General features: G+C 43.4%; 1 protein-coding gene across 9 annotated transcripts in view; it reads left to right on the forward strand.

The window, feature by feature from the left end:
- ubr5 (ubiquitin protein ligase E3 component n-recognin 5) overlaps positions 1 to 23,129 on the forward strand; it is a 42,336-nt gene that overhangs the window by 12,366 nt on the left and 6,841 nt on the right. For 4 of the 9 annotated variants that reach the window (XM_079504798.1, XM_079504799.1, XM_079504800.1 and 1 more), the window contains exons 8-43: positions 259 to 408; positions 3,179 to 3,390; positions 3,600 to 3,716; positions 4,093 to 4,203; positions 4,321 to 4,475; positions 5,539 to 5,656; positions 6,128 to 6,312; positions 7,259 to 7,368; positions 7,837 to 7,949; positions 8,595 to 8,762; positions 8,998 to 9,109; positions 9,298 to 9,452; positions 9,544 to 9,741; positions 10,265 to 10,475; positions 10,812 to 10,938; positions 11,172 to 11,323; positions 11,615 to 11,710; positions 12,431 to 12,554; positions 12,774 to 12,871; positions 13,462 to 13,619; positions 13,722 to 13,813; positions 14,142 to 14,288; positions 14,452 to 14,570; positions 14,958 to 15,084; positions 15,382 to 15,520; positions 15,726 to 15,886; positions 16,064 to 16,303; positions 17,128 to 17,251; positions 17,494 to 17,605; positions 18,423 to 18,578; positions 19,388 to 19,645; positions 19,769 to 20,037; positions 20,234 to 20,445; positions 20,947 to 21,180; positions 22,145 to 22,218; positions 22,506 to 22,681. In XM_079504798.1, coding sequence (XP_079360924.1) covers positions 259 to 408; positions 3,179 to 3,390; positions 3,600 to 3,716; positions 4,093 to 4,203; positions 4,321 to 4,475; positions 5,539 to 5,656; positions 6,128 to 6,312; positions 7,259 to 7,368; positions 7,837 to 7,949; positions 8,595 to 8,762; positions 8,998 to 9,109; positions 9,298 to 9,452; positions 9,544 to 9,741; positions 10,265 to 10,475; positions 10,812 to 10,938; positions 11,172 to 11,323; positions 11,615 to 11,710; positions 12,431 to 12,554; positions 12,774 to 12,871; positions 13,462 to 13,619; positions 13,722 to 13,813; positions 14,142 to 14,288; positions 14,452 to 14,570; positions 14,958 to 15,084; positions 15,382 to 15,520; positions 15,726 to 15,886; positions 16,064 to 16,303; positions 17,128 to 17,251; positions 17,494 to 17,605; positions 18,423 to 18,578; positions 19,388 to 19,645; positions 19,769 to 20,037; positions 20,234 to 20,445; positions 20,947 to 21,180; positions 22,145 to 22,218; positions 22,506 to 22,681 — 5,510 coding nt within the window. The remainder of the gene's footprint in view (positions 1 to 258; positions 409 to 3,178; positions 3,391 to 3,599; positions 3,717 to 4,092; positions 4,204 to 4,320; positions 4,476 to 5,538; positions 5,657 to 6,127; positions 6,313 to 7,258; positions 7,369 to 7,836; positions 7,950 to 8,594; positions 8,763 to 8,997; positions 9,110 to 9,297; positions 9,453 to 9,543; positions 9,742 to 10,264; positions 10,476 to 10,811; positions 10,939 to 11,171; positions 11,324 to 11,614; positions 11,711 to 12,430; positions 12,555 to 12,773; positions 12,872 to 13,461; positions 13,620 to 13,721; positions 13,814 to 14,141; positions 14,289 to 14,451; positions 14,571 to 14,957; positions 15,085 to 15,381; positions 15,521 to 15,725; positions 15,887 to 16,063; positions 16,304 to 17,127; positions 17,252 to 17,493; positions 17,606 to 18,422; positions 18,579 to 19,387; positions 19,646 to 19,768; positions 20,038 to 20,233; positions 20,446 to 20,946; positions 21,181 to 22,144; positions 22,219 to 22,505; positions 22,682 to 23,129) is intronic. The other 5 variants (XM_079504802.1, XM_079504806.1, XM_079504803.1 and 2 more) reach the window with 3 other exon arrangements.

Consider the following 23,129-nt stretch of genomic DNA (forward strand, 5'->3'; position numbering starts at 1 on the left):
AGATATCTGTAGTATGTAATACCTGTTGTCATAGCACCCATTTTAAAGTCTGTCCGACATGGAGATCTCTGTATCTGTCTGCCTGTGTGTGTGTGTGTGTGAAGAGTGCAAACTGACTGTAGTCTAAGTAGACTACATCATTCTCGAGTTACGTGCATTACAACCGTACACACACAGCATTTATAGTAGGATACACCGGACCTGAACAACTAATAAGAAAATATGTTTTATGATTCTTTGTGTGTTTATTCCTTGTAGAGGACTTGATGTCCCTGTTGGATGCTGACATCCACTCGGCTCATCCCAGTGTTATAATCGATGCTGACGCCATGTTCTCCGAGGACATCAGTTACTTTGGCTACCCTTCTTTCAGACGATCCTCGCTGTCCCGCCTGGGATCATCCAGAGGTAACCCATCAACTCAGACCAGTGAGGAAAGGCAGGAACATTGCGATTGTGTGTTTGTTTGTTTTTTAGGTATTTGCGTGTGTATGAAACGGAATGGGGCAGTGGTTGGTGGAAGGGATGTCATAAATGTGCTGATTGTTAATTCCTGTGTGTCAATTATGTGTGTGCAGGGAAAACTGTAAACAAACATCCTCCTGGGAATTTGTCCAAATTGACCTAACAAAAAAGATCAATATTTGTTTTTAGAACATGCGGACAAAGCATGTCAAACTGACAGGCAGATTTATCAAAGAAATAAAAATTAACCCTCTTATGGCCACCCTAATTAACAGTGGATTGTGCCTTCTACCTGCACTATTCATATTTAATTCGTCATTTTAATCCCAATAGAAAAATCTGTGACATACACACCATCTCATTTTAACACGGTAATCCTATAGTATTATACCCTGTCCTGATGGTGGCGGTAATTTCACCATTATGCCGATTTTGACCAAATGGAGCGAATCTGGCAATGTCATTTCCGGTTCTACAGATCACAACATCTGCTAGTTTTCTTCACTGTTACACAGTCAGATATCTGGGATGCTAAGCTATCATCGTTTATTTTTAATAACTAAGTCAAATTAAGCTCTAATCAAGCCCCAAATATCGCATATTACGCAGCGATGCACATAAAGACTGTGTGTTTTAGGTAGATTACATCGGCAGTTAGCCAAACTAGCCAAAAGTTGCTACATTAAGCCCCCGATTATTACGTCAACGGTTATGATGGATTTTTTGATTCATTATGTCAATAGCCATAAGGGGGTTAAAGGGACCAGCAGGCTTATTAGTTTAAGTGGTTAACATCTTTCATTGTTTATTTTATGCCTGATTGTTTTGATGTAATGAACCAAGCTTGTGTCATACTGTCAACAAAGTAATATCTGCTGAATATCTGCCGGTGTTACACAGAAATTTGAAACCAGCAGATGCTGTTTTAATAGTCATCATTAATCTGATCCAGTGCTTGTAAAATGAAAACCAGCCTGGTCACCCAGGATACATGAAACGATGAATGTCGGTGGGATTTCATGCAGCCTTTGCTCTTGATGAAGTCACGAAACGGAGCACTGCATTCGCAGAATTTAGTTGTTGCTGGGCCATGTAGCTTTTTCACCACAGTGGTGATAATTCCATACCATGACAGCCCTAGGTCCACACTTGATTTATACACATCCTCCATGTTTCTGTCTTACTGATGGCCCTGACTGAATTGTGTGTTGCATTAAGACATTGTTACTTGGGGGTTTTGGTGTGTGTTGTCACGTTTAAAATGTTTATTGTATATTGCCTGCTTGCACTCGCTGACTTATTTGTCTGCATTAACTGGCTAGTTCTGCTACATCCCATAAAGTAGAGGGACAGGAACATTGTAAATGGTTAGTTGATAGTGGGACGGTGATCCCATAAAGTAGAGGGACAGGAACATTGTGAATGGTTAGTTGATAGTGGGACGGTGATCCCACCGCCTGGAGGGATGCTTGCACAGATTATTAATGAACAAAAATGACATGCAGTATTTGATAGTTGCCCTCTCAAAGTTTACAATTTGAATAGTCAGTTGGAGACCCCTCAGTCGACACTCGACAGTGTTCCTAAAGTTAAAAAAATATATATATTTAAAAGTGGACAATTGGGTCTAGAAATATGATTACTTTTTGTTTTTCTTTTCAATCAATAGTTTTGCTTTTAAGATTGTTTAAATGAAACTGGACTTCCAGTAGGTCGACTTAACTTAATATTAACTTTAACTAATATTAGAAGTTTTAAATAATGTCATAATGATCTATTTTGTAGACCTGGTGCTGGTAGGAAATGAACAAAACATGAACAGCTGGAATAAACGCATGATCTTGGCTAAACTTTAAATTGTACCATATGAAAATCATGCGGTTGTTACACAATGTGTGTCTTTCATATTAACTTTCGACTGCTGTTGCAGACAGTAGTGGCAAGCTGTGTTATCTCATGCTGGCTACAGTAGCGGTATAGAACAAAACGGTCTCCTAGGTGCTCTGATCAGGGTTTTTCTCCTGACGCCTGATCGGTCGATAACAATCACCGATTGGATGATACATTTAGCAATTGACTGCCTTTGTGTGTGTGTGTGTGTGTGTGTGTGTGTGTGTGTGTGTGTGTGTGTGTGTGTGTGTGTGTGTGTGTGTGTGTGTGTGTGTGTGTGTGTGTGTGTGTGTGTGTGTGTGTGTGTGTGTGTGTGTGTGTGTGTGTGTGTGTGTTATGAACACATTAGTTTAGTGAAGTCAAACTAGGGAACGAAATTTGTAGTTTGCCCTTTCTCCAATTATTTTACCTATTTTTTTTAATGTGAATGTTTGTGTACTGCATGGCTGCTGTACATACTGTGATCCCTCTGAGAAAGGCCCGCTATGTCTTCCTGTTTTATCAGAGACCCTAACAACTATTATGGGAGAAAAAAAAACATGCCTAGCCCACTCTAAGCACACCATGCATGCCTTTTTTCTGTCTATCCACTTCCTCCTCTACCTCGCATTTTGACATGCGAGTGTGCAGACAGACTCACATCGATATAATTTAGATTCCCCACTCTCAATCTGTAGTTTAGTCATTTCTAAAAAGAAATAATAATACAAAATCAATTTCTATTTCTCTATCTACTCTCTCTATCTACTTAAAATCTGTTTACGGGTCTTTCCCAGAGAGTGGCTTACTTTTATCCCACTGGTGTGACCTTATTGCATACCAGTTCTCCTTCTCCCCTTAGAGCGTGACTCAGAGCTGTTGCGTGAGCGTGAATCAGTGTTGAGGTTACGCGAGAGGCGGTGGTTGGATGGGGCCTCGTTCGACACCGAGCGAGGCTCCACCAGCCGCGAGGGTGAGCCCAGCCTGGACAAGAAGAGCATCCCGGTGCAGAGCCCCGTCTCCTTGGGAGAGGAACTCCAGTGGTGGCCTGACAAGGTGGGAGCTATGGTTACACACGGTGCTGTAGTTTTGTTGATAAATTGTGTTGAATGGATGCTACATGTTAGTGAATTATTACACTCATCTCCTGAAGCCGGGTTTTGGATTTATTTCTCATCTCTTGAAGCCAAGATTTGGATACGTTTGGAAAGAACACATTTGACTGAGATGTTGTAATTTACTCCTAATTACTCATTACTCCCCAGGATGGTGTGAAGTTTGTAAGCATTGGGGCCTTGTACTCTGAGCTGGTAGCTGTCAGCTCTAAAGGAGAACTCTACCAGTGGAAATGGAGTGAACCTGAACCTTACAGAAACACACAGGTGGGAGAATTGTATTATGTTTTGGCAGAATGATGCTAACACAATTTGGTGAAGAAGAGTAAGACAAATATGAGGGAAAAGCAATATCTAGTTACTAAGACAAAGAGGCTGGTTATATGCCCTAGGCCAGACCTATTTGATTAGCCAGAGATTGTGTAGCTCTAAATGTGTAGAAATTCTTTCTGAGAGATGAAGTGGTATTTTACTCCAGATGTCTGCCTGTATTTACTGAACTCTTCTGTATCCTGCAGAGTCCTTTGACCATATGTTTGGCAGTCATCGTCAGTTGGCTAGGAAGCACACATGGCTTAGGGGCTGATCTCCCTTTATATTGAAGAGTCGCTGATTCAGTTCTTCCTGTCATTTGTCCCCACAGAACCCTTCTATTCATCACCCCCGTGTCTCCTTCCTGGGTCTGGCTAATGAGAAGGTCACTCTGTTGTCCGCCAACAGCATCAGAGCCACCATAGCCACAGAGACCAACAAGGTAGCCTTTTGACGTAACTAACTATAATTATGTTTATTTAAAAATGTTCTGATCTGCCTTTGTGTCCTATACACTGATCCTTTAATTCAAGTGTATGTAATTGTTTGTGCTCTACAGGTAGCGACCTGGGTGGACGACACACTGAGCACGGTTGCCTCCAAACTGGAACACAGCGCCCAGACCTTCCCTGAGCTGCAGGGGGAGCGCATTGTGTCCCTGCACTCCTGTGCTCTCTATACTTGTGCCCAGCTGGAGAGTAGCCTCTATTGGTGGTGAGTAAGGACATGGTTTTGTTGCATAGCTAGCCTGATGAGAAATGTAATTAGCCCAAGACTGGGGGAAATGCATCTAAAGGCAGCTCCAGACAGCACAGACGGTCGGCTGTCAGCCAGTTTGAAAGCGCCGGAACCAGATGATGAAGAACTGAGCATGTTCAGTCGGTTGCCGACCTCGGGAGCCGTCGCTATCCATGTTGTAGTGATGAGGGGGTAATATACTCCACTGTAGAGTGGATCTCTAGTCTGCTCGTCATGTTTCAGGGCTGACTACTGGTGTAGTGTGAACTAAATACCATATTCTCAATCGCAACTCTCAATTCCTTTACCAATCGATCAACTCCAAAGCAAAGCTAGCGTGAAAATGCTACCAGTTGTGTTTTGTTTTCGTTGTGTGATACAGAGAGGTTGCCAGATTCTGTGTAACAAGCGACGAGGTCTATGAAAACAAGCACTAAAGTAGCAACGAGTTTAACCACTTGAGCCCTATTACATCAGCTATTTTCAAAAGAATCGCGAAAGCTAGCCCAAATAAGCAACTACACTTCGGAAACAAGACCAATAAAGCAAATCACAATATATTTAAGCTATTTTACAGGAAAACTAGCCCAAAGTCGCTTATAATAAGCAGAACTGGCAACACTGCAAACCAACGTTACATCGGCCGACTGGTTTGTGCTGATATAAAAAAAATGCTAGTCTGTTGCAATCTGACAGTTTTAAGTAGTCTGACTAGTCTGACTGGTGTGGAAGGGCCTTAACCTAGATCTAGAAAGCAATTATCTCATGTTGGCCTATTATTGGTTTCATGCTGTCTGAAACCGATAATGAGTCTTTGATCCCTTATTATTAACTGTGGCCTTGGAATACTTTCCCTTTATTTAGGCAGTAACACATTGACTGCCGGGTATTGACTCATTCTGTGCCTCAGTCATGCGCAGTCGAATGGCACTCCCATTTAATGTGATGTAATATGACGTCCTTTGCAGTCAATGTGTTAAACACTGAAGAATTGCTAGGTCAAAGCCATGTTTTTACAATTCACTGGTTGTATCCACAGGGGAGTTGTGCCTTTTAGTCAACGGAAAAAGATGCTTGAAAAGGCCAGAGCCAAGAACAAGAAGCCAAAGTCCAGCGCTGGCATCTCCTCCATACCCAACATCACCGTGGGAACACAGGTAAAATGGGAGCAATATATATATATATAATATATTTATTTTTCACTGTTGCTGCACGATTTGCTAGCCTGGGAGTGTTGAGATGTTTCCTTTGTTGGTGTTTCTTTTTTTTTCCCCAAACATCTGTTTATGATTTTTGGTATACAAGCATTTCAATAATGTTTAACCAGTAAGTTACAGATTGGTCAAAAAAATTGCAGAAACAAACTTACAATAAAAAGAGACAAAACATAACCATCAAAGAAAAAGACAAACAATAAAATAATAACTGACATGGCTGATGACTACACTGCACTCCGAGGACAGAAACAACATCACAATCAATTCTAAAAAACATTTCTGATATGGAAAATAAAACTTATGTATACATGTGTCTTGTTGGTGTTTCTAGTCAGGGTCCAGGCTCAGCACTTCACGAAAACCATATTGCTGGCTTGAATTTGACATCCTATTGTTTTGTTCCTTCCTTAGGTGTGCTTGAGGAATAACCCCCTCTATCATGCTGGTGCAGTGGCCTTTTCTGTCAATGCTGGGATCCCCAAGGTGGGCGTTCTGTTGGAGTCTGTCTGGAACATGAATGACAGCTGTAGGTTCCAGCTGCGCTCGCCAGAGAGTCTCAAGAACATGGAAAAGACTACTAAGACCCAGGAAATAAAGTAGGTACCCCTATAATGAGCAAAAAGCAATACATGCTTGGATTTGAAATTCTTGAATTGAAAATGGATTTTGCTTAGGGTTGTCCCGATCGGATCGGGTGATCTGAAATCGGAGCCAATCGCGTCATTTTCAAATGATCGGATTCGGATCAGGAACCAAAAAATGTGATCTGGAGTTCGGGACATCCCTAGTATCAATATTATATCCATATCATGATATTGGACTGGATATTGTTATATGGCATAAACGTGTTCTATGAAATATAAATATCTGATCGGGAAAAATCGGTATGGGCAGATGCTCAAAATCAAATGATCGGAATCGGGTGCAAAAAAACGTGATCGGGACATTAGCTCCTCATGAGAGATGCATACGACAGATAACGCCAGGGCTCCACCGGACGCGTTGCGTTGCGTCTGCGTCGCGTCAAAAAACGCACCGGTTCAATTTTAATGCACGCGTCGCGTCTCCGTCAACGCGGGCAGTGGAGCCACCCTTCATTGATTAAAAAGGGAACATTCCCTGACGGTGACGGAGACGCGACGCTGACGCGCCCGGTGGAGCCCGGCCGTAAGACATGCATGTAAATGGAGCTGGTTTCTATTTCAAGTGCAACATGACTAGTTATAGACATAGGATCTGTTAACACTACTGTGAACAGAAGTAGTGAGCTGAACAACTGAGCCCCAGGGACCTTGTCTAACTTGGATTGATGTTCTCCTGTTAAGCCTCTTTTTTTAACATGACATTCACCTTTTTTAAATGCCATCCATTAGTCTCTGCTTGTTCTCTTATTGGCCCCCTGTATGGTTCCCATCTTCACTCTACAATTAAAGTAATTTGTTTGGAAGCAAGTTGTCGTATAATGACATTGTGTTTATACTGGGTTAAGCTTCGATAACCTTGGATAACAAATCTAATAATCCTGTTTCCTCCCCCACTCAGAACGGAGAGTAAGCCAGACTTGGTGAAGACTGAAATGGGTCCACCTCCCTCCCCAGCATCCACCTGCAGTGATACCTCTTCCATTGCTAGCAGTGCCTCGCTGCCCTACAGTATGTCATCCTCTCTCTCCAGCTCTGTTGCATTCTGTCTTGCTGTCTCTCAGACACAGAACCCACTTTCTCTTCTCTTTACTCACCATGACTCCTTTGACTTTGAAACAGATGGCACACAGTTTTTTTTTTATCAGCTTGTACTGTACACCCAGCCAGGTCATTTCACATCTGTTTGTGCTGTCGGTTGTTCTTTTACCACCTCATCATGTCAAGCATATGGCAAGGTGTGGATATTGATATTGAGGTCTTTAGTGCAAACTTATAGCTTCGAAAACAATTGTATTTTTGTTTACACTCGTGATTTTACTCTTCTATACTCGTACACAAGATGTAACAAATAAAAGAACTTTGAACCTAAATCATGCAATATATGTATTGCATCAGCTCAGTTGTTTGAATGTGGTAAATGGTGTTTGCATGTCCCAACACTAATCTGTACATAATGGAATAACATTCTGCTTACAGAACGAAGGCGCTCCACCCCAGCTCCCAAAGAGGAGGAGAAGGTGAACGAGGAGCAGTGGCCTCTCAGGGAGGTGGTGTTTGTGGAGGACGTTAAGAATGTCCCTGTAGGAAAGGTTGGTGGCAAATGGATAAACCTCTGTCTAAGACAAGCAAAAGTGCAGCTTTTCGGCGAAAATCACAGTTTTTATTCCAAATATGTCACCTGTGTGATTTATGCAAATCCGTTCAAAGAAATGTTTGGGAGGGGTGAGGGAGTCGGTGGTGTCGATCTCTGGGGGTGGAGCCCGGAGCATTTTCTCTGACGGACTCACGGACCATATGATATGCGATATTCTGCTTGCATATGCATGCTCCCCCACCGCCGGCCGCTCCGTGGCGGCTCCTCGTTTCTGTTTCTGACTTGATTCATGTTGGTCTTGGGGAAGATGTAGAAAACCATGTCTCCTCTGATAACACATCGCACCTGACAGTGAGGAGTTTCAACGGGAGGGTGTAATGTGTGCAGAAGTATACTCCATCCCTCCCAATTTCACTCCCTGCTACCAGCCTGTAGAGTAAGTGCAGTGACGGAGTGTGCCCTTCCCTGCCATCTTCCCACCTGCTAATGACATATTGTGTTTGTTGGAGCGCCCGGCCATGCCGGAGGCTCTGTGCAGGAATCATACCCCAATCTTCAATTCTCCATGATGAGGCAGGATTACACCTTGCAATACCCGGATGCCCAAGACTAATGTAGTTGTCTCCGTTTTGCCTCCAAGGTGCTAAAAGTGGATGGTGCATATGTTGCTGTGAGATTTCCAGGCGCATCCAGCAGCATGAGCAGCCAGAGTGCTGCTGCTGCCGCTGCTGCTGCTGCTGTACCTACAGACTCTGACCCGTCCTCATTACTGCAGGACTGTAGGCTCCTCAGAATAGATGAGCTACAGGTATGAGTGCAATTACACACTGAAATATACATACAGTACATATGTACACATCAAATTGCATTGATTTGTACATAAGATTTGTACACAAAATGCATTTACATAATTTGTCATAGTATTGAACAAACACTTGGTTAAGATCAGAATTTGGTTAAGAACTGTCAGCAGAATAAGCCACCACAGTTGTGCAAGTTGAATATCTGACATTAATATTATGTTTTCTCCTCACCTTGCTCAGGTGGTAAAAACGGGTGGAACTCCTAAAGTTCCAGATTGCTTTCAGCGCACACCTAAAAAGCTCTGCATTCCAGAGAAAGCTGAGATTCTCGCTGTGAATGTTGACTCCAAAGGTATGTCACTTCCAACTAAATGTTTTTCTATATTGTTTTTTTCCCCGACACAGTTTCATATGCACAGTGGTGGTCTTGAATAAAAAGGGTAAATCCGTGGGATTCTCAAAAGCAATGTTTGAATGAATGAAATTATAAGCACTTGGAAAACAAATCCATTGCTTGCTCTCTCCCACCCTCCCCCACAGGAGTCCACGCAGTTCTGAAAACTGGTAACTGGGTAAGGTACTGTATCTTTGACCTGGCCACAGGCAAAGCTGAGCAGGAGAATAACTTCCCCACCAGTAACCTGGCGTTCTTGGGGCAAAGTGAGCGTAATGTGGCGATCTTCACTGCCGGCCAGGTGAGCCAACATTGTGAATTACAGAAGGGCCACTTGACATGCTATAGCAAACATCCCTGTCTTTAATGCCATTTTAATGTTCTTTTTACAGGAGTCACCAATCATTCTCCGAGATGGAAACGGGACAATCTACCCCATGGCCAAAGACTGCATGGGTGGAATACGAGATCCTGATTGGCTGGATCTGCCACCCATTGCCAGTTTAGGAATGGGGGTGCACTCCCTTGCCAACCTCCCCTCTAACTCTACCATTAAAAAGAAAGCTGCTATAATCATCATGGCTGTTGAGGTAAATGCCACACGTCACGCTATAGACTAGACCTCATGTGACGAAGGGATTTGGATGCAAATTTATGTGTCATGGGATAAATCTAAGCAATTTGGATGTTAATATCACAAATCTAAGCAATTTGGAGTTTTCTATCTGAAATTGTTAATTAAAGCGGTATATTTTGAACTCTACATGCTTTATAAAAAATATTGGGCTTACCAACCTATACATTGCATCAGTCTTACGGGCGTGAAATTATTTCTTTCTGGGCACATGGTAAATGGTGCATTTTTTTATGATATTTAGGATGTGGGGAAGAAAGATTAGCAGCAGGTACAATGTTTTTTAAGGTGCAGCTTCCTGTTTGTGCAGTGTGGGTGGTAAACCCCCTCCTCACACACACATTCCCATGGTTAAAAAGTAAAAAACACCTCAGGCAGGTGATGTTCATGCCGGATACAAACTGTTAAAAAATCGTGTTTTCATGCATTTGATACTGACACTCATCACTAAATGATGGATACTTGTTTGGGTGTTGCAGAAGCAAACATTGATGCAGCACGTGCTCCGCTGTGACTATGAGGCGTGTCGGCAGTACCTAGTGAACCTGGAGCAGGCCTTCCTATTGGAACAGAGCGGACAGGCCCTTGGAGCACTTCTGGGACACCGTTGTGACGGAAACCGCAACATTCTCCATGCTGCTGTCTCTGTCTGCTTCCCTGTTAGCAACAAGGAGACAAAGGAGGAGGAAGGTAGGCTGGAACAGGGTCCAACACTACCCCTGTCTTGCCTAGACAGGGGTCCAGCACAATATATCTCAACTCCATTTCCTGTTTGTGTGTAAAACATTACAGAACATGAGTTTCTTAACAAGAAAAAAACAGACAAAAAGGATCATATTTAATGGGATTTGAGCATATCGAATAAAGCAGTAGCCATTTCAAATCAGTACTGTTGCCTTAACCGAGCATTCTGTATCCTCGCACACAACCTGACCAAAATGTAGCTAGTGTAGTTCACAATGAATTTTTGACCATGGGGGTGTAAAACACTATGTTCCAAGGTAACACTGGCTACTCTCATTCCAGAAGCTGAGCGGTCAGAGAGGAACACGTTCGCAGAGCGTCTGTCTGCCGTGGAGGCCATTGCCAATGCCATATCGGTTGTCTCCAGCAACAGCTCTGGAAATAGAACGGGCTCCTCCAGCAGTAGAGGGTAAGTACTTTGGTTAACTGAGAATAGTAGTTATGTTACTATTATAAGCAGAATAACAAATAGCTTCTTGTTGAATCATAAACGATATAGTAGACCAGAAATATTTCCCTGTGTAATCTGTAGTAGAGGTCTTCACAGAGTATGCCACCGTCTGGCCACCCGAGACTACAGTTATGCATGAAGCCTATTTTTGCTTAGTCCAATCTCCTCATTTGAGTGTCTTATGTCTCCAGGCTCCGTTTGAGAGAAATGATGCGTCGGTCTCTTAGAGCGGCTGGCCTCGGCCGCCATGAGTCTGGTCCTTCCTCCAGTGACCATCAGGACCCTGTCTCACCACCTATTGCCCCTCCCAGCTGGGTGCCTGACCCCCCACCAATGGACCCCGGTCAGTACACTGAACCTAGCATGCCGACTAGTTCACTGGGTTTCTTCTTTTTTAAGTAGACTAGACACTTTGTTTAGAAAGACGGGTAACTAAACTTAAAAGATGTTGGTGGAGATTAGTTATTGGTGGGATCAGATTTGAGATCAGCAAAGAGTCCAAATGGGTGAGAAGCTGGAGAACCATTCATTCATGGACTGACACGGTTTAAGTAGTGGGTTAAGTGTTCAGGTTAGCGCAGTAATATGCCCCCTGAATGTACCCACAATAACATTCATTGTACCTTCCTTACAGATGGGGACATTGACTTCATTCTAGCTCCAGCTGTGGGCTCTCTTACCACTGCATCCACTGGGACCAGCCAAGGACCCAGCACTTCCACCATACCAGGTCAGATAGCACTTTAACTCTGGATGGACATTTTCACAGCCATTCTTAATTCGATTCAGAAGATTGATAAAACTGGATTGTGAAAACTGGGTCTCCTTTGGTGTTTTCTATCAGACCACAGTGGAAGAACACACTTGTGTTTAGTTATATCATTACGGCCACTTGGAGGATAGTTTTATGAGCCCAACCGATATACATCGGTCTGGCGGATATTTTGGCCATTATTTTAATTTTTAAATCCCTCAACATTTTTTCACCCAGTGTCAATTAACTCCCTCCGCCAACCTGGGGAGAGCAACGAACTGACCTCATGCTTCTTTCAATGCATGAGCGTCCAAGGGGCTGATGTGGAGGAGAGAACACACCCACAGCGTCCCCAGCGGGAATCGAACCCAGGACCTTCTTGTGAGGCGACAGCTCTACCGACTGTGTTACCGTGCCCCATATTTTTGCCATTATTTGACTTATTATTTTAACGCAATCGGTATTAGCACAATCCCCGCCGTTCCCATAATAACGTAAATAAAGCTTTATTCTGGCTGCCCGGTGTGCCCACCGATCCTATGTTACGTGATAAGGGTCTTTATAAAGCAATAAGCCACGAGAGGTCTCAGGTTACCGGGTATTTTACAATGGCTGGGAGGCGTAGGCAGTAAGTATTTTTTGGATTTCTAGAATGGGAGGTAAATTGTGAATGCTGTCTTCTCTTACTCTGACCAGGCCCGTCCTCTGAGCCATCGGTGGTTGAATCTAAAGACCGGAAGGCCAATGCCCACCTCATTCTCAAGCTGATGTGTGACAGCATTGTTCTGAGGCCACATCTACGAGAGCTGCTGTCTGCTAAGTATGACTCTTCATTTATGGATGAAGCCATTTATTTCATTTGAAGACAACCAATGTGTCATCCTTTTAAATAAAACTGAACGGATAGCTACTCTTCTTTCCCTAGAGATGCCAGTTTGATTTTCCATCTGCAGCAGATGGCCCTGTGTTCTTTTTTTTATTCTTTCCTTTCTTTTGCTCCCACCTCTTACCTTTCTTTGTGTGTATTGCTTTTTGACAGGGATGCCCGTGGAATGACCCCATTCATGCTGGCAGTCAGTGGGAGAGCTTATCCTGCAGCCATCACCGTTCTAGAGGCTGCTCAGAAAATGTCCAAAGGTATGTCTGTCACTCAGTGGCTCTCTGCTGTGACCTAGATTGGTATTTGGTGGAGGGGGCGCTCTCTGCTGTGATCTAGATTGGTATTTGATGGTGTGGGACCTGGGTGGTTATTGCGCTTGAATAGCTGTTGAATTCATGCTCTGCAAAGTACTCTTAAATTGAGTCTGTGGTTCCGATACTGGGAGAAAGCTAAATGGCATTGCAATGGAAAGAAAACTTGTTTGTGTAACAACAAAATGAGCAACCTAACCTATGAATTACTAATGATGATAAAATCACACCTGTGTGAAGTGAGGGGCGCTAATATATTAAAGGCTAACTCATGTTGACTTTAATGCTGAGCAGAATAAAATGTCATTCATATCTTTGTGTAAAAGCGACTGGTCCAAACCATGTCCATAATTTGTGCATCACAAACTATTTTGACTGACCTGCTTGCAATAGCCCATGATATTGTAACTGCTGCAGAAAGATCACCCGCAGTCATAGAAATGTTCTTGAGGTCATGTCGTTATTTCGATGTGCATGGCATCATTGTGCTTCCTGTGCAAACCTTTCACTTTGCTCATCCATTCTGTTGAACACAGTGGGTGACCCTGGCATTGTGGAGAAGGAGGATGCAGACTCTGTTTTTATGGAAATGATCTGTCCCCTGGGGACCAACCCGGATGATTCACCTCTCTACGTCCTCTGCTGCAATGACACCTGCAGCTTCACTTGGACTGGAGCCGAACACATCAACCAGGTAGGAACTAAATTGATGCTGAATGTGATGAGTTTCTTCTTTTGACAATGTGAAGATCAACTCACTCACTTAAATTGTCCCTCACATTGACAACTTATGCAGGATATCTTTGAGTGTCGGACCTGTGGTCTGCTTGAGTCTCTTTGCTGCTGCACCGAGTGTGCCAGAGTGTGCCACAAGGGACATGACTGCAAGTAAGTATCTATTCCTGCTTTAACCACTTTCAACCTGACAACCCTAATTTGTGTAGGCAAACATCTTTAAAGCATTTTAAAAAAATGATGAATTAGTTGATGAACAAGCTCACATGTCACAAGCTTGCAAATTTGCCATTTCGGTCCACAACACCGTTGTACAACATAGTATAAAATAGGGCTTATGTGTTTAATCCTTGATTGAGTCTCATCAAAGGATTTCCTTCTGACCTCCATCGCCTTTATTCTATTGTATAAATGATTCATATTTGTAGAAATTGCGGTGATAGTCAAACCAGTCTCACTGTGTTAACTTTATCTTCCCCAGACTGAAGAGGACCTCTCCCACAGCGTACTGTGATTGCTGGGAGAAATGTAAGTGTAAAACACTGATTGCTGGGCAGAAGGCTGCTCGCCTGGACCTGCTCTACAGGTTACTCACCACCACCAACCTGGTCACCACACCAAATAGCAGGTAAGATCCCACTCGGGTCTCTTATGTGGTACATTCCTGAAACATAATCTTCTTTGCATGCACAATTTCGGACGAGAAGGCTTATTTTATTACAAAAAAAGGTTGCCGACTCCTCCTAACTCATAATGAATGTTTCTCCAACTGCTCTCATGTTCATCTATAGGGGAGAACATATATTACTGTTCTTGGTGCAGACTGTTGCAAGGCAGAGTGTTGAGCACTGCCAGTATCGACCACCACGCATCAGAGAAGACCGGAACCGCAAGGCTGCCAATGCAGAAGGTTAGTACTGAATGATTTTCAAATGTTGCACCTTTTTGTTGAGGAAAACAAACAATTTGCTTACACCAACAATTTGGATGATTAATCATCTATTTAATTAATTGAATTGAATTTGGGGAAAAATAAAATTGGCCAAACTAGGGACGGCAGAGTTAATCTGGTTAAATTAGTGACGACTGGAGTTATTTTTGTGGTACAGCCACTCCATTGCACAACAATGCTTGTCCCTGCCTGACTGGCTGGGTCCGAGCACGTAAATAGTGTTTTTTTTTCTTCCCACCACCAAGTGTGCGCTCGCACAGTACAGGACCACTCAGTTCAGACGTGTCTCTTGTATGGCCCCAATGCAGCTTGTATTGAAATCCTCTGTCTCTCCCTCTCTTTCAGACTCTGACATGCCGGACCATGACTTGGAACCTCCTCGTTTCGCCCAGCTTGCTCTGGAGCGAGTCCTGCAGGACTGGAACGCCCTCAAGTCCATGATTATGTTTGGCTCCCAGGAGAATAAAGACCCGTGAGTAGCAACAACTGCACTCCAATTGCTAGTGGTGTACTTTTCATTAGGCAACATATGCTGGACCAGTAGAATAAAAAAACATGTACAATTATTTTAATGCGTTAATGTTCCTCTAATGTTCCTCTTCCTTCTAACATGCTGAATGTTGTAAGTTGTTATAGTCCAGTATATTTTGTAAAAGCTAAATAATTGAAAAAACGTAGTATATCAGACCCTTGACATGGAAATGATAGATTCTGAAGACTTGCGTGAATGTCACTATATGACTCGGACACTGTTGTCTCTCTGTACCAGGTTGAGTGCAAGCAGCAGGATTGCTCACCTCCTGCCTGAAGAGCAGGTGTACCTGAACCAGCAGAGTGGCACCATCCGCCTTGACTGCTTCACTCACTGCCTCATCGTCAAGTGTGCCCCCGACATTACAGTAAGTCGGGTTAGTCACTGTCCTTACTACCTAATAACATACAGCAGCTGTGGTTTCAAATGCCTGCCTTTCCAGTAAAAATTGCATATTGTATTCTGAAATATGCCTCAACTGGAATAGATTCCATTGCTATTTTCTACTACTTTAAACAAATATATATAATTATGTGCATTATGGTTGCCTGTATTTACGCTGTTCTCTCTTCCCTCACAAGTTCATAGACACCCTGCTGGGTACGCTGGTGAAGGAGCTGCAGAACAAATACACTCCTGGTCGGAGAGACGAGGCAATCAATGTCACCAGGAGGTTCCTGCGTTCTGTAGCCCGGGTCTTCGTTATCCTCAGTGTGGAGATGGCCTCGTCCAAGAAGAAAAAGTACGCTTTTAGCTCAGGAGTTGAAATTACGATGCAAATGTCAAGCATACCTATCCATTCTGTCTGCAAATTTGAATTCTGTCACAAGATGCATATAAGAACACAAGCCACAATATAATAAATTATTCACGCAAGAAAATCGCTGATTTTGTTCTTGTGTTGACTCCCTCTGTACAGTAACTTCATCCCCCAGCCCATTGGGAAGTGTCGGCGTGTATTCCAGGCCCTTCTGCCCTACGCGGTGGAGGAGCTGTGTAACGTGGCGGAGTCACTTATTGTTCCTGTGCGTATGGGCATTGCAAGACCCACTGCCCCATTCACCCTGGCCAGCACCAGCATTGATGCTGTGCAGGGCAGCGAAGAGCTCTTCTCTGTGGAACCTCTGCCCCCGAGACCCTCTCCTGACCAATCCAGCAGGTCAGTTTGTTAATGTATCATCTATATAGGAATTAAAGCAAACACACACACCACTTCATCTTTTCAAAAGATACTTCGAATGTAATTTTTTTCAAGTACTTCATTGTACTATGTGTTGCACCTACTCTGATAAAAGTTAAATTGGTGTTCCATCATTGAATTTCATTATTTAGTCCCACTCCATTAGCTTGAATTTACTAGAATATAAAAGTGGAGCTTCTACTTCATGACAGGGACAGTGCAGGCTGCTCGTTGTGTTGTTCGATACGTCATTCATTTTCCTCATAGGGACACTTTATTTTCTCCACCAGGAGGGAAGAGATGTTGCAAACTGCTAGAATCTGAATCAATTTTTGGTGCATGATGCGACTAGCGACGGGACCGCAATCTTTGCTTAGAATTGAACGGAATGATAGAGTTATTCACGTTTTTAAGATTTTCGATCTGATCGGCTAAATGGGGGGAACATTTTGGTTGACGTCCCAACCGGAAATTACATCGAATGTTGCACAACAGACGCTCCCAGCTTGTGGAGCGATGCGTTCGGTTTTGATATCAATACATTTCTGTCCTTTTATTAATCTCCGTCCTGAGCGCTGGGCGTTACTATTTGATAGGACAGATGACTCCGTTTAGGCCGCTCTGGGTGTTAAAGTGTGTGTGTTAGGCTGCGCAACAGTGACACTTGGTGGTGAAAAAAAACGTTATTTTCGTGCTTGGACAGACCCAGCCAGGGACACACATAGCTGTCTATAGGAGTGGTTGCACAACTCAAAAATAATCCTGTCTGTAATGACCCATAGCTTCTCTTGAATCTCACACAGCTCCAGTCAGACAGCTTCCTCTTACATCATCAGGAACCCCCAGCCTCGACGCAGCAGCCAGTCCCAGCCTGTCAGAGGGCGAGATGAGGAGCAGGATGATATTGTCTCAGCAGATGTGGAAGAGGTGGGGAGTGTCGTTATAAAATCATTATGTTCATAATGACCTTTGTATGCCATTATTTATTACATGACACTTGACAGACATTCTGGGATGAGACTGTGCATGCACACTTCAATACCATGTTTCTAATTGGGTCAGCCAGCTATCGCATGTTTAATCCCAGAGTTATTTATCAACAGTCTTCACATACCGATTTCACTGTGTATGGATTTTGACTATTTTCAAATTGAATGATTTTTCCTCAGGTTGAAGTTGTTGAGGGTGTGGCAGGAGAGGAGGATCACCATGATGACCAGGAAGAACAAGGAGAGGAAAATGCAGAGGCAGAGGGTCAGCATGATGAACATGATGAGGATGGTGAGACTGTTGTACTCTATAACACTGGATCCCAAACCTTTAGCTCGAGACCTAATGTATCGCCGGACACCAGGGAGAAAACAATAATAATAATGGATTGCATTTTCGTAGCGCTTTTTTATGCACAGTTCTTGCTAAAAGCGCTTACAATAGTCCATTCATTCATAACATTGGGAACAGTTAGTCCTTCCTGACAAATACCAGTCCCTTGTATTGAGTCAACTCAGAGTATTAAAAGGATAGAGACTGAACCGGAGCGACATACCCCCCCCCCCCCCCCCCCCCCCCGCTATTCATTTCAGTGGAAGCTGCCGTTTTGAAGCACCCGGAAGAACTGTCTACTTCCGAGTTTTTTTTCGATTTGGACACCAAATTTGGTGGAGAGAGTACTACACCTAACCTACTTCATTAACCCATTTAGACCTGAGGCCGATTCTAAAACCTAACCTAAGGTTTTCTGAAAACCAATTCTTACTAAAAAGAAAAATGAGTTGCTATATCAGACACAGGTGTGTATGTGACACAGAGTTCTGACCCACTGTTTGGGAAACGGTGAGTTCTACTGCTTGGAGAGAAGATGTCAGTGTAATTCATCCATAATATCAGACTGATTCACTAGGTTTTTTTTCTCTCACTTCCCTACTCTGTCTGGCCAGGGTCCTATTTGAGTCTTATTTCAATTACGTAGGCAAGTCAGGAAATTCCCGCCCCCCTCCCCAAATGTAGCAATCAGTCTCGAGGCTACGTTAGGCCCCGGCTATGAACTGGATCCCTTACTTGTACTTGACGGTAATGCCCCTGTATTCTCATTTTACAGGAAGTGACATGGAGTTGGATCTGCTGGCAGCTGCCGAGACCGAGAGTGACAGCGAAAGCAACCATAGCAACCAGGACAATGCCAGCGGCCGCCGGAGCGTTGTCACGGCAGCCACTGCTGGTTCTGAAGCAGGTTGGTCAACAGCTCACATATCAGGTGTTTGTTTGGAGCGTTTGACATCTTGTCTTCTGACTTTGATTTGATATTTGTGGGGGAAGATAGGGCCCAGAGGGGTTCTGCCTTGCCTCCTTCTGTTTGTATTTTCTGTTGCAGACTAATTCAATCCTCTCATAATCACTATTCCTAGTGCCTAGCTAGAAGTGGCCCTCAGAAATGTCCTTATCCAACATGCTAGTTTTATGTCTTTGGAGAACTGATGATACAGCAGACAACTTGGTCCCTGCTTCAATGCTCAATGTATTTCATTTGCAGGCAGTAGGTCGTCCCTGGCATTTCCTATTTTTGGTATGGGCTCCTCTTTACTACAATGCATACAGTATGTCAGGGCCAGAGTTAATCTGCAAAGTGCACACACGGTTTCTCTCCGAGTTCCCCCAGATTAGCTTCCATCCTCACATTTTCACATTTATCGTACCCGTCATCATTAACTAATTTATCGTTAGCAACCTTTATGTGCCCTCTGAAATAACAAACTAACGTCTAGCTTCTCCAAATTTTGTTCATTTTGTTCCTTATTCGTATTTTGCATTTGCTACTAATGTTTTACCGAACTTCCAACAAGTTTTAAATGTAGGAGATTAAGCCATTTACCATATACAGTACAGACAAGCAGATACAGCTGTGGTTTGAATTGAAGCCTTGAAATCATAGTAGTAGCGTTGTTTGGCCTTGTGGTGGTGTGGTTCACTAACCCGCACTCCTGCCTCTACAAAGTTTGTACGTGTGAAAGAGGAGGGAGAGGTTGATGAACAGACCTTTAATCCCCCCCTCCTTCTCTTCCCAAGGTGCCAGCAGTGTCCCTGCCTTCTTCTCCGAGGATGACTCCCAGTCCAATGACTCCAGTGACTCAGACAGCAGCAGCAGTCAGAGTGACGATGTTGACCAGGAGACCTTCCTATTGGATGAACCTCTGGAGAGGACGACTAGCTCCTCCCACGCAAACAGTGCAGCCCAGGCACCTCGGTCCATGCAGTGGGCCGTACGCAACGCACCCAGCCAGAGGGCCACGGGTAGCGCCCCCTCTAGCTCCTCTACACCTGCTGGTCAGTGGCTTATTTATTTCTCCCCATTTGCTCGATTGATTTTGTATTGTTTTTTTGGGGTGTGATGTTTCTGCTACAACCAAACGGTCGATATATAATAATAAATGATGTAATCTCCAACAGCGAGCTCCACAGGGCTCATATACATTGACCCTTCCAACCTTCGGCGCTCCAGTGCCATCAGCTCTAGTGCTGCGGCTGCAGCAGCAGCCCTAGAGGCCAGCAACTCCAGCAGCTACCTGACATCTGCCAGCAGCCTGGCGCGGGCTTACAGCATCGTCATCAGGCAGATCTCGGACCTCATGAGCCTGATCCCCAAGTACAACCACCTGGTCTACTCCCAGTACCCTGCCGCTGTGAAGCTGACCTACCAGGATGCTGTCAACCTGCAGGTGAGGTTATAGTGCCAGGCAAAGAAATGAACAACAGCAGATGATTTCTCAGACATACTGCAGTGAAGAAGGGAACCTTTGGATCTTTACATCATTATATCAAATCGAATTCTTATTAAACATCTTTCCATGAAAAGCCATTTCCCTTAAATCTTTCCATGTTTAAAAGCATCTCTGCCTGTATGTGTTCAACCAGAACTACGTAGAAGAGAAGCTGATCCCCACATGGAACTGGATGGTGTCCATCATGGACTCCACTGAGGCCCAGCTGCGCTACGGCTCTGCCCTGTCCTCAGCAGGAGATCCAGGGCACCCCAGTCACCCACTTCATGCCTCGCAGCACTCGGCTCGCCGGGAACGCATGACCGCCCGAGAGGAAGCCAGCCTACGCACTTTGGAAGGACGCAGGTAAAAAGAATAAGAGAAACGGATACAAGACGTGTAGGATCTCCTTCTGTGGAAGCTGTTATTTGATTCTTTAAGATTTAGTTGAAGCAGTAGTTATTTTAAACACATGACCTATAGCATCCCTCTTCTAGGAAACTAATATTAATAGTACACAACACATCGTGTTGCAGTGTGTTATAGATATATCCGTATATACTAATAGATGTGGCTTTGGTGCATATTTAGTCAAATAAACCAAGCTGGATTATCATGGCAGAGGCATCTCTCTTTGCTGTTATTTGAGTCTTGTAAGGGAAAGGCACAGGTTGATGTAGACACACTATCTACATTAGTCTGAAAAGAATATATAGTCACAACTGACTACTTTTAAAATCCCATTCCAGTGATTTTGAAACTTCACTTTTGTGTGAGTAGAACATTATTTTAGCTCACACTTGAACATAATGATGTATGAAGTATTTTTACTGAAGTATTTTTACTGTGTGTTTGTGTGTGTGTCAGACGAGCAGCCACCCTGCTGACGGCCCGCCAGGGAATGATGTCAGCGCGAGGCGACTTCCTAAACTATGCGTTGTCCCTGATGCGCTCCCATAATGATGAGCATTCTGATGTACTTCCTGTGCTGGACGTCTGCTCACTGAAACATGTAGCCTACGTCTTCCAGGCACTAATCTACTGGATTAAGGCCATGAACCAGCAAACCACCCTGGACACCCCACAGATGGATAGAAAGAGGTAAATGGATAAAACCACAAACTAATTGTATGCAGTCGTTCAGTATCATGCAGTGGCTGCTGTGTTAATGGTTAAATGAAGCCTAAACACTTTGTCCACCGAAGAGTTTTATCCCAGTTTAACACATTCAAGCACGTCATATCACCTCATCAAATCCAACATCTGACTTCCAAGAACGTTAAGTCATGTGGTCTTTTCAGTGGTTTACGACAGATGGCGCTCTTTGCCAACGTATAAATGATACTAGGTTTCTAGGAGATGGACACAACCAGAAATGAACCACAAGTGAACATTTCACCTAGCATCCGCCTCCATGATACCAGATTGTTTTCCCAGAATGCGTTTTTGGTCAACAGCCCAATATAACTATATTCAACAGCCCATGACTAAAGAACCGATGATCACATTTAGTTTATTAAACAGAATGGATAAACGGCAACAGTACAGCCAATCAATCAAACTGGCCGAAGAATGTCTTAATTAATACCTTGCAATCAATGTGTTAAAATGCAAGCCACTCTGCTAAATGCTTCCAAATGCCCAGAGTTGAATATTTCAAATGGGCACCTAGATAAGAACACCAGACATGACCGTGCAGAGCAAAATAGTCATTCAATTCCTCATCACGCAGCTGGTTGTTTCCAGCATAGCGTAAATACACAGCTCTCACATTGAAAACAATTCAAAACATCCGGAAAAAAGCTTTGATGGACACAGCCTTATTGTTCAAACATGGTGAGTAATTTGAGTTGTCATTTATTGCTTTGCATATGTAATGATGTAAACCGGGCTGGATTATCATGGCAGAGATCTTCCCTTGCTGTGATTTGAGTCTTGGAAGAGAGTGCAGGACTTTGGCACAGTTTTGTAGACACCATCTACATTAATCTGACAAGACCTGAGACAACAGCTTTTTCAAACATCTGTATAATTAAACTAATAGAATTTAAATGTTTATTTTCAGGAATCGTGAGATTCTGGAACTGGGTTTGGACAATGAGGATTCTGAACATGAGAATGACGAGGATACAAATCAAAGTAAGTGAGATGAAGAAATTATTTAAAAAAAAATTGTTATATATATATATATATATATATATATATATATATATATATATATATAAATAATACAGACTTATTCAAATCTTAATGTCGATTATCCGTCACCTCTATCCCTTGATAACTTGAGTATGTTTTGGACAGTGAATTTAGTGAATCTCTGAACTGACCCACTGTGGGTTTTCAAGGTGTTTAGCTAGCCTACCCGTGGCTTTAACATTTGCAGTGTTTGATGTTGGAACTCTTTACTGTACATCTTGCCTCAGGTTCAACACTTCAGGACAAGGATGAGGACCCGGGTCCCGGTGCAGAAACTGGCCAAAACCACCCCTTCTTCCGTCGCTCTGACTCCATGACCTTCCTGGGCTGCATCCCACCCAACCCCTTTGAGGTTCCACTAGCAGAGGCCATCCCTCTGGCAGACCAGCCACACCTCCTGCAGGTCAGTGACTGCTTTGTTGGAAGCATTCTAAAATCACATAATGCTGGTATTGCAGGTCCTTTATTAGGTGAAATTCTCTGTGGGTGGATACTCATTCACTAATGGATGAGAATGATGCAGGGTTTGGTGCATATAGTACAATAAACTAAACTGGATTATCATGGCAGAGGCTTGGCACAGGTTGAAGTAGACACTATCTACATTAACAGATTCTGACAAGAAGACCTGAGACAACGAATGAAAAAATGTCATGGGGTGAATTGAATATTCCTTTAAATAAAGTTTGACTAAAAATGTAATGCGTCTCTAAATTAGGCAAAAACCTTGGAAATGAAAAAATAACCTGTGTTCCAATCCATCCAGTGTAACCACTTTCAACCTAGCGTCCCCAATCCCCATTTTGGACACCAATGTCCAAAATGCACAAAGGTTTTTCCAAAATACACCA

This window comes from Electrona antarctica (assembly GCF_951216825.1).
Source record: "Electrona antarctica genome assembly, chromosome: 6".
Classification (NCBI taxonomy): Eukaryota; Metazoa; Chordata; class Actinopteri; order Myctophiformes; family Myctophidae; genus Electrona; species Electrona antarctica.